This window comes from Chrysochloris asiatica, unplaced genomic scaffold, assembly GCF_000296735.1.
Source record: "Chrysochloris asiatica unplaced genomic scaffold, ChrAsi1.0 scaffold00145, whole genome shotgun sequence".
NCBI classification, from domain to species: domain Eukaryota; kingdom Metazoa; phylum Chordata; class Mammalia; order Afrosoricida; family Chrysochloridae; genus Chrysochloris; species Chrysochloris asiatica.
Genome location: NW_006408663.1, coordinates 1,674,496 through 1,685,633, shown reverse-complemented (window position 1 = coordinate 1,685,633; position 11,138 = coordinate 1,674,496). Strand labels below are relative to the sequence as shown.

Here is an 11,138-nt window from a genome sequence, read left to right as displayed (position 1 = left end):
GACCTTGAGCATAGCAGCCTGATTTGTAACCTCTACGCTACCAGAGCTCCTTAGGAGATAGTTAAAATATTGGAGGTTTTCTTATAATATATTATGCTGTTATTGTGGCAATATGGTTAATCATATCTTCATCATGCAGTATTCCACTCTTTTTTTGGAGCATAATTCTGACCACTTAGAAGAATTAATTTTGTTCAAAGGAGATGGACACATGAGTTGACAATATAGATAGATATTCTTAGCCCTATTTCCTGGGAATGTATCTGTTGGTCTTAGAAGATGCTTTAGAATCTCCAGTTATGTCATTTAAAGTTACTTCCTTACATTGCATTTGAGTTCCTTTTAGTACATTTTTTTTTTTTTTTTTTTACTGCCATAGATCCATAAAGAGAGAGTGAAGATGATTGTTTTAAATCTACTTGTAAAGAAGTATCTATTTTGTTGCTAAATTTGGAAAACATAGAAAAAAATATGCTACTACGTCTACTCCCGTAAAGATTTACGGCCTCGGAAACCCTGTACAGGGTCGCTTTGGGTCGGAACGGACTCGACGGCACACAACAACAACAACAGGAGTCGATTCTGACTTGTTGCTGAGTAGAACTGTGCTCCATAGGGTTTTTCTTGGCTGTGGCCTTTTGGAAACAGGTCACATGAACCTATCGGTGGGTTCAAATTGTCACCCTTTTGGTTAGTCAAGCATTGAACCACTGGCACCACTCAGGGACTCCTTAAAATATGTTGTTGTTGTTAAGTGTCATTAAGTTGGTTCTGACTCACAGGGACCCTTTATATTGTTTCCAAGGAGTGGCTAGTGAGTTTGAACTGCTGACCTGTGTTTCAAACCTATCCTGCAGCTGAGTGCTTTAGTCAGCAGCACCACACACGCAATAAATGTGTTAGTATTTTCAGTGTTGCAAAGAAGAGATTACAAGGTTACAAAGGAATGACTCATTTAATCTTTTAAGAGTGGGCTTTGTTGTTGTTGTTAAGTGCCATCGAGTCGGTTCCGACCCATAGCGACCCTGTACAGGGTTTCCGAGAGTGTAGATCTTTACGGGAGTAGAAAGCCTCATCTTTCTCCTGCGGAGCGGCTGGTAGTTTCGAACTGCTGACCTTAAGGTTCGCAGCCCGATTCGTAACCACTACGCTACCAGAGCTCCTTAAGAGTGGGCTTTAGTGCAAGGAAAACAGCAAGAGGTATGCTCAGGCCTTGACTGTTCTGGTGTCTGTGATCTTCCCCTAGGCCCATCATCACACTTCTGTTCCATTGTTTGCTTCTCATTTCCAACTATTCCATACTTGGTGAAACATCCTTAATGTTCAGCCTATGATTCTTATCTGGATCCGGTCTAGCCTGGCACCATTCTTTTGGCTCTAGGCCTAAGGTTTTTATAAACCTCTAGGTATTACTCCATGGCACACAGCCACCATCACTACCACCACCAGGTATTACTTGAGGCTACATTTCTCTGCACTTAATAGAGTTTTGAGTAGAAGTGTTACTGGTAGTTTATTTTGAGACTTTTCATACTGTCCCAGAAAAGTTCACAAATAACCCTCCTTTTTCAAGGAGAAAATTACCTTCATGGTCAGCAAATGGGGTGATAGAATTGGTTAGTGGAGGGGCAGGGTGTGTGGGTTCGTGTGGACAAAGAATTTGGGATAAGAACCATTTGTAGAGTTAGTTTGCTTTTGTGCTTGTTTTGTGTTCTTTGTGGGATGAGCCACATTTCTACTGTAAGAAGTATGTCCTATCCCTCAGGTGTAGTAGGGAAGGAACACTGAGATGCAATGATCTAGGAAATGTCCTTCAACATGAAGACATTAGAAGATGTTTCTAACTTGCATAAATACTAGTCTATTCACTGTATAAAACGTTTCATCTGTTAAGTAACTTCAACACATGTATACTCTTCATGAAGGTGCTAGTAACTACAGAATAATTCCCATTTTAAGTGTTTGGCAGTTGTAGAATGAAGAAATAATTAAATGGACAGAACAACTGAATTTACACAGACTTTCTCTTTTTGTGACAGATGCTGGTATGTTTTCATGAAAATGAAAATATTCATTTTTGCAAATGCCATCAATCTTTAACAATCAAAAATTCATTTGGCAATAAAAGTGGTAGTTATACAGAATTGTAATTATTGTTACATTGTATTGTTTACTGTAAACCTGGTTCAATATTGGTAAATATAATGTAGCAGAAACTGAACTATCTGGGCATCCATTCAAAATACCATTAAAAATACTGCCTCAAACCAGTTTGGGTTTATGAGTAATATTTTGTTAACAGCTCAACTAAAATTGAACCACATGGTGTAGCTTAAAATTTTTGAATCTACAGATAATCAGAGTAGTATAAGTTCCTACTGTACACTCAGTATTCTATATGTGAGCGATACATTTATGTATAGTTTTACTAATCTTTAAGTATAAATAAATGCTTAATATGATCTTATATCTTTAACGTTTACTTAATACTATAATTTGCTGTGCATTTAATTGCCTTAGTAACTAAAATATTATTAGTTTAACAATCAAACCTAGATAATAAGGAGAGGTTACTGAGCAAATATTCAAATGTCCCTTCAGCATAGCTTTAGGCATGTGCCGTTGAGTCGGTTCTGACTGCATAGCAACCTTGTATAGGGTTTGTAAAGCTGAAAATTTTTGTGGCACAGAGTCTCATCTTTTTTAACAGAGTGACTTCTAGGCTCTCATTGCTGACCTTGTGGTTCTTGTTGTTGTTGTTAAGTGCCGTCAAGTCAGTTTTGACTCATAGCAATCCTATATAGGGTTTCCAAGGAGCAGCTGGTGAGCTTGAACCACTGACCTTGCAGTTCAAACCAGCTTTGCAGTCCATTGCATTAACCCACAGTGTCACACCAGGTTCTTGGTCCAGTGCTAATCCTACAGAGCCACTGCTCTCTCTCCCCGCTTTAGGCAAATGGTGTGTAAATAGCTATGATTTATATTAACACTATACCAAAAAATATTGAAGGATGTAAGTTGTTAAAAGATTAATTAATTTTGCTTGTGAAAGATAATTATAGCTTAAAATAGGACATGGAGGTTATTAATGTTTGGTTGTAAATCATTAGTTATTTTAGGTATAACAAAGGGCTTGAGGTTATGATAAGTTAAACGATTCAAGATAAAATCCTTATTTAGATGTTTCTTGTCAAGAAAAGATATATTGGACTTTTGTCCTTTTGTTTATGTACTATTTTAATTTGGTAAAAGTGTTTTATGAATATACGCATATGTTCATGACATATATTCCTATATATGAATTTTCATTGAGAGGATATGAGAAAGGCTGGGTTTTGTGTCTCTGCTGTTATGGGATAAAGGAAAAGGTATGTAGTATTTAAAGAATACGTTTCAAAGATCTCTTTTCTCAATCAATGTTTTATTCATTTTCTAGGTTAGCACTCTACGTATATGAATATCTGCTCCATGTAGGAGCTCAGAAATCTGCTCAAACATTTTTATCAGAGGTATGTTTTATATATTTTCTGTATTGCATTTTGAAACAGTTATTTGAAACATCAGATCATTACACATTATATAGTGAATGCTCAGTTATCGGTATGCATAATACAGTCTTTATAGATGATTTGGAATCATTTTTAATATTGCAAAGTATCTTTTCCATGTCACTCAACAACCTCCTCTACTTTTCAACTTTTTTTTTTCTTACTCCTTAGAAATGAAAGCTAATATTAGACTTGGCAATAGTTATTAAAAATTTGTTATAATAAAAGAACAAACCAAAATACCAAACCACTATAACTCTAGTTCTAGCAATATCTTATTTTGGCACTATTCACAATTTTATAAAATGTGTTTTGTTTCTTTTGCTTTGGGTATGGATAATAGTTCATAGATGACTGGATTTCAGTTAGAAAACATTTTGATAATCGAAATAAGTTATTTCAAGTTTTTGTTTTGCTTTCTATTATTCTCCTTCACGCTTTTTAAAGTGTTAAATTGGAGCTTTATTGCAGTGATACTTTTGCATCTAGATGATGTCTAGATAATGGTGATGAGAATGATAATTATTTTTAGTTGAGTCCTATTATGTGCTAGGCAGGATGGTTTATATATATTATCATATGTGTTATCTCTAATTCTTATAAGATATTTATAAAGCAGGTGGTATTATTCTTGTTTTATTGATGAGAAAAAGTAGACTCAGATAATTTTATTAACTGGATCATGGTCATACAGCTCAGTGAATAATGGAATTAGAATTTAAACCAGGTCCATGTTAAATTTAATACCCTTGGTTTTACTTGTATATCTGTGCTGTCCAATATGCTTTGCACTAATAATACATGTATTTTGAGCACTTGAAATGTTAACTAGTTTGAACCCAGAAGTATTCTAAATGTTACCTAACATACTGAATTTTAAAGAAAGTATGAAAAGAATATGAGTTATCATCCATTTAAAAAATTTTTGGTCATATAAGAAATAATATATTAGATATATTGAGCTGAATAAGATATATTCCTAACTTCAGTATTTCCTGTAAAGAAGACTCAGGAGCCTTGGTAGCATAACAGATTATGGGTTGGACTGCTAACTACAAGGTCAGCAGTTCAAATCCAACAGCTGCTCCACAGGAGAAATATGAGACTTTCTGCTCTCATAAAGATTTACAGACTCGAACACCCTGTATAGGGTCACTGTTTGGGGCTGACTTGAGGATACACAGCAGCAGTAGCAGCATAAGGAAAATCAGTCAATACAACGATTATTTAAATGTATATACTTACCACTGACCCAAAGATGAGGAAACTGAAGATTTTTACTGATGTCTGCAGTCTGTAATTGATGAAACATGCATTCAAGCTGCACTGATAATTATTGGTGAACTGGAAACATAAAGAAGGATCAGTAGGTGGAGAATGTGACACTGGTGATAGAATCTGGAGATCCCATTATAGGATTTTACAAGACCAAAGACTTATTCATTGGAAATAACCTTTTAACAGTAACATAAACAGCAACTATACATGTGGACCTTACCACTTGGAATGCATAGGAATCAAATAAAGAAGATCAAAAGAATAAAAGAGAAACTCAATACGATCAGTCAGAATAAGGCCAGTGGCTGACTGCAAAACAGACCATCCATTGTTCATAAGCAAGGTGAAGGTAAAGTTGAAGAGAATTAAAGTAAGTTCACAAGAGTCAGAGTACAACCCACCTGAATTTAGAGACCGTCTCAAGAATAGATTTGATACGTTGAATATGTCAAATGAGTAATCAGTTAAGTTGTGGGACGACATCAAGGATATCATACATGAAAGCAAAATGCTGTTAAAAAGACAGGAAAGAAAGAAAAGACCAAAATGGACGCCAGAAGAGACTCTGAAAAGCAAACAGAACAAATGATGATGTTAAAAATCTGAACAGAAGATTCCAAAAGCTGTCTAGAGAAAACAAAGTAGAACATTATAATAAAATGTGAAAACACCTGGAGTTAGAAAACCAAAAGAGAATGAAGCCAGCATTTCTCAAACAGAAAGAACCAAAGAACAAATTCAAGCCTGGAGTTGCAATGTTGATGGTTCAATGGTAGCATTCTTGCCTTCTATACAGGTGTCCCTGGTTCAATTCCTGATTCAATGCCCTCCTGCACAGCCACGGCCCCTTTCCCACTACATGCCATTGGTCAAATGCATGTGATTATCATGCAGAACATGTTTCAACAGACCTTTCAGACTCAGTTGTATTAGGAATAAAGACTTGACAATGTACTTCTGAAAATCAGCCAATGAAAACCTTGTGGGTCACAGTGGTTCTTATCATAACCCTATGCTGGAAAGATTGTGGGAACGCTGCAGTAACAGGTATTATTCCCTTCTATTTTACCATAGTGTCACCTTGAGTTGTGGACTAACTCAGTGGTAGCTAACAGCAGCAAAATGGACTATGGAGTTATTAAAATTTTACTTAAACACAGTTGAAAACATAATGAAACTTGGTGGAAGGATGAGCTGATCTTTTTCATTGGATCAAGGACCATGGGAATTCTCAAGACTTGTTTTTTTCTTACCATAATTAGAGTATGTCAGTTACAGTGATTGTTAAATTTCATCAAAAAGAATAAAATGTTACTGATTTGTTTAAGGAAGATCAGATATTTGGATTCAAATGGGTTCTGTAGATTGAACAGATAACTAGATATTTTACTCATGCCCTGAGCTCAATGGAATAATGCCTATATAAACTGTTTAGGGTTACTTGGTAGAAAACAAATTACAAATTGAGAAGAGATGCACACACTTTGACAAGTATTCACTATGATTTTATCTTCTATGGCTTCATTTGGAATACAAATCTGAGGATTTTTATGAATTTTCAGCCTGACTCAGTTTTACAAGAGGAATCATCAACTGAACTGTAAAGCAAATTATTGTCAACAATAAGGCACATTGTTTCTGGATGTTGAAGACAAGTATATGTGATTCCAAGAATTATTCTTCACTTTCTAATTTGCCAAAGAATATATTCTCATCACTTAAATTCACCTTATAGGCAAATGTTAAATTAATTGAGGTATATGTTTACCATTGTTGTTGTTATTGTTAAGTGCTGCACAGTCAGTTCTGACTCATAACATAGGTTTTCTGAGGAGCAGATGGAGAATTTGAACCACCGACCTTGTGGTCCAAACCGACCTTGAGGTCCAGTGCTTATCCTACAGCGCCACTGTAAAACAAAAACTTAGATTTAATTGAACTTACATGGATAGTCTTACAAAATATTGTGTAGCAAAAGAAGCAAACTAAACTGTGCCATTTATATGGAACTCCTTTAAACAGAAAGCAATACTATGTGCTTTAAGGGGTACACATTCATGAATATAAAGTATAGTAAAATGTCTGAAAGAATATGCATACTAGACTGGTTACTTGGCTTTTAAAAAATATTATTTTTGATTATGAATTGGATGAAGGTTGACAGGAAAGATGATCAGTTTTACATTTAACCGTTCATAGACATTTTGCTTCATCTCTTTGTTTATAATCCTCACAATGTAATTTCATATTTCCTCCCTGTGCTACCTGTTTCCATTCCTCCTGAACTGTATCTTTGAATAAATGCTGCCCTTCTGATCTCAAATGGTTCATTATTCTAAGGTGTGTGTCACTCACTAGTGTCACTGTTCTCCTTATAGACCATATAGACCTGTCTATTATTTGACTGAAAATTGAGTCATGGGGTAGAGTTCAGTTTCAGACCTCAAGTGTGACTAAAGGCCATAGTCTTGGAGGTGTCACTAGACTTTATCTGACCAGTAAGCCTGGTCTGTTTTGAGTTTTGTTTCATATTTTCTTTGACCATCTAACGAGATCCTTTTAAGAGCAACTGTACTGGCAGCTGGGCCCATCTAGTTCTTCTAGTCTGCGGATTGTGGAGACTGATGTTTCCATCGTTAATTAGTGGTGGTGGTTCCGTCTCAGAGCAACCCTGTACAGGGTTTCCGAGGCTGTAAATCTTTACGGGAGCAGAAAGCCTCATCTTTCTCCCGCGGAACTGATGGTAGTTTAAAACTGCTGACCTTGCAGTTTGTAGCCCGTTTCATAACCGCTACGCTATCAGAGCTCCTTATGGTTCATTAGTACATTGAGCTAATTTTTTTTATGCGTCGTTGATTTTCATCACTCTTCTTTTCTGTGGACAGTTGCTGTTGTTGTTAAGTTCCTGCAAGTCAGTTCTGATTTATAGTGAGCCTGTATAGTTTCCAAGGAGCAGTTGGTGGGTTTGAACCATATAACTTGTGGTTCATAGTTTAGTTCTTATCCTACAACATCACACAAAGAGTCCTCTCTAGACAGGGAGAGACCAATAGTTGTACCTTGGTGGTTGGTCGTTGTGTATCATGGAGTTGGTTCCTATTCATAATGCATCTGTACAGGGTTTCCGAGGCTACAAATCTTTACAGGAGCAGAAAGCCTCATCTTTCTCCCATGGAACAGCTGGTAGTTTTGAACGTCTGTCACTGAGGTTAACAGAATGATTTGTAACCACTACGCTAGAGATGGCTGCTAATGAACTTTTAAGACCATAGTCAGTACTTAACAAAGAAGGATATATAGAACATTGTATTTGTGGTCTGTGTTATACCAGTTGAATTTGGTGTCCCCTGAGACCATGGTCCTGAGTCCCCAGACCCCACAACTCATCCCCTCAGGTGTTTGGTAATGTTTAAGAAATTTTCATAACTTTGCTCCCTGCACATTCATGGATATATTTGCAGGAAAGCAAAATACCCATAGAAAAATATCCTCTGTCAAGCATATATGTATATATGTATTTGTGGGTGTAGTCCCACTTTCCCTCCCACACCTGTTCAGTCAGCATGTCTATTCATGCATCTACTTGGAGATCACCATTATTGCAGGGTTGTATATATAATAATATTTACCTATGTTGCCTTTCACTCTTGCACTCCTCCTGGCATCTTCCCATGATGCCCTCATTTTTTTTGTCAATATCCCTCTTATTTTATATAATCTTCCAATTCACCCAAATATCATATATATTCATTTCTTAATCTTTCAATTCACCCAAATATCATATATATTCATTTCTTATCAAGTTTAAAATAATTTGTTCTATCTTGTAACCTGATTGACTTTCTTTCCATTTGGAACTTCTGAAAGTACACTATTCCTTCTTTTTGCTTTGAAATTTTCTTTGATACTAATTAGTATTTCTGGTTCCCTATTACCAGTCTCATAGGCTTGTTTTACTTTATATACTTTTATATCTGGATTGATTTCTGGATGGTGTTTTCATGTATGCTAGCCTCCAATTACCAGTCTCATAGGCTTGTTTTACTTTGCATACTTTTATATTTGGATTGATTTCTGGATGGTGTTTTCATGTATGCTAGCCAACAATTACCATTGTTGGTTCTCTGTCTGAAGAACTCCCTTTGTTATTTCTTGCAAGGTTGGGCTGGTTTTTACAAATTCCTTTGATTTCTGTTTATCTGGAAGTATCCTAATTTAACCATTGTGTTTGATGGACAGTTTTTTAGGATAAGCACTCAACTGTAAGGTCGGTTTGAACCACAAGGTTGGTGGTTCAAATTCACAAGCTGCTCCTCAGAAACTGTTAATAGGGCCGCTATGGTTCAGAACCAACTAACAGAAATTAACAGCACCAACAAAAGATTCTTGGTTGGCTGTGTTTTTCTTTCACAGTTTTATGTATGTTATCCCATTGTGCTCTTGCCTGCATGGTTTCTGCTGAGAAATCAGAGTTTAGTGTTTTTTTTTGTTTTTTTTTTTAATGTTTTATTTTGAATGATGTGATAGTTTACATGGGAGAACATTAGCTATACATTCATCCTGGTGTATATCCTTTCATTGCCATGGATCATCAACCAACCAGAGGGTAAACCCTACAAGCCTGCGCCTTTGTTGTCAGTACACAGCCCCTCTCCCTCTCTGGATCTAGAGTCCCCAGTTACTCCATCTCTCCATTGTCATCATATCTGCCTCCATCTCTGTTTCTCTGGGCAGGGTCCCGTACACACTCCCTTCTCCCTTGATGGTCCCAGGGATCTCCACTCCTGGACTGCAAAGTCAGTCACTCCCCTCCTTTTGCTATGAAACATTTGCCTTTACATTCCCAACCCTCAGAGGCAGTACTGATAGCAATTATTCACTGTTGTGCCGCATGAGTACTATCCCCATCTTCTTTCAGCAGTCCCGACAAGACAGATTGGATACTACTCAGTGGAGAATCTACCTTCCTCCATGCCCTCTGGGTCTAGGCTCCCTCTTGAAAGCTTGTAAGCCAGTCACTTCTTGCCTTTGTAGCCATCCCATTTTGGGGTAGCCAAGGTCCAAGTTGCCCATCCCTGTTTACCCTGTGATTGAAGGGGTAGGAATGATCCTTGCTGTTAAGATTTGTTCCCGCTTTTGAGCTACTGCATCCATAGGTGTAGGTCAAGTTCATCAAATTGTATCAGATTACTCTTTTTTTCCTATTCTTTCTTCTTCTAGTTGAGCTCTGATCATCCAGTCATTTAAGCCAGGTCAAATGGGTATTATCTGCAAGTGTTGTGGGTGTACTTATGCATGTGCCCTCTCTTCTTATTAGCTCACAGCTTCATTGCTGTTTGTTCCTCACCTCCCCTTATTAGTGACCAACGTGGTCACCAGTCAGAGCACATGTCTACTTGTGTATTTCCGTTGAGTCTCAGTCTTGGAAGGGTGTTTGCCCTGAATGGACCCGACCACTTGCCTTGATGTCTTCTGGGTGACCAACTTGCTTTTTCTTTTAGTAGTCAGTTGCCATTATTGTTTTGTTTTTTTTTCCTGTCGGTCTTTCCTTCAAGAAGTGTCGTCTGTTCTTCTAGCTGCTTCAGGCTGGTCTCCTTGTCCTTTCAAGTGGAAATTTCCCACCTCAGAAGATTCTGGATGGGGTTCAAAATTCCACCTATGGTCTTATGTAATGCAGAGACTTCACAGGAAGCCTTCTTCACTGGGCACGGTGTAGCCCCATTTTAGGTATTCCAATCATTTATAGGCAGAAGATGGACTTACAAACTTTCTATGGTGATATTTCTGGCTATTCCTTTCTCTCCCCCTCAAGTGTCTATTTTATAATGATATGCAAGGGAAACCAAGATTCAAAAGACAGCCAAGCATCTTAACATTGTTTCCCCACATTTGCCCATTCCAAACATGCCTCACTACCTGTATCCCCGATACACTACCTGTATCTGTTGTTCCAAGGTTGTGCATACATCATTATTTACCTCTGTCCCACTTAGCCCATGCAAACCTGCCGAAATGTTCTCGCATCCGCCTTGTTCTTCCATTCTCTTACCCCTTCTTGTGTATTGCCCCCTCCACAGCACACAAACTATCCTGTGTCTATTTCCTACCTACCCTGTGCTCCACCTTCCCTAACCCTAACGCTTCCCTCAACCCACCCCTCACATCCCGGTAACCAGTAACCAGCAAATAATTCCCCCACCCCTTATTATGGGTTCTTTTTCTTAGTCTTTTACAATAGTGGTCCTGTGCAGTATATCTCCTTTTGTGACTGACTAATTTCACTCAATATTATGTCCTAAAGGTTCATCTATG

At 37.4% G+C, this 11,138-nt stretch overlaps 1 protein-coding gene across 5 annotated transcripts in view; it reads left to right on the top strand.

The window, feature by feature from the left end:
• The window catches only part of SSBP2 (single-stranded DNA binding protein 2), a 464,724-nt gene that overhangs the window by 117,350 nt on the left and 336,236 nt on the right, over positions 1 to 11,138 (top strand). For all 5 annotated transcript variants that reach the window (XM_006870594.1, XM_006870591.1, XM_006870592.1 and 2 more), the window contains exon 2: positions 3,437 to 3,509. In XM_006870594.1, coding sequence (XP_006870656.1) covers positions 3,437 to 3,509 — 73 coding nt within the window. The remainder of the gene's footprint in view (positions 1 to 3,436; positions 3,510 to 11,138) is intronic.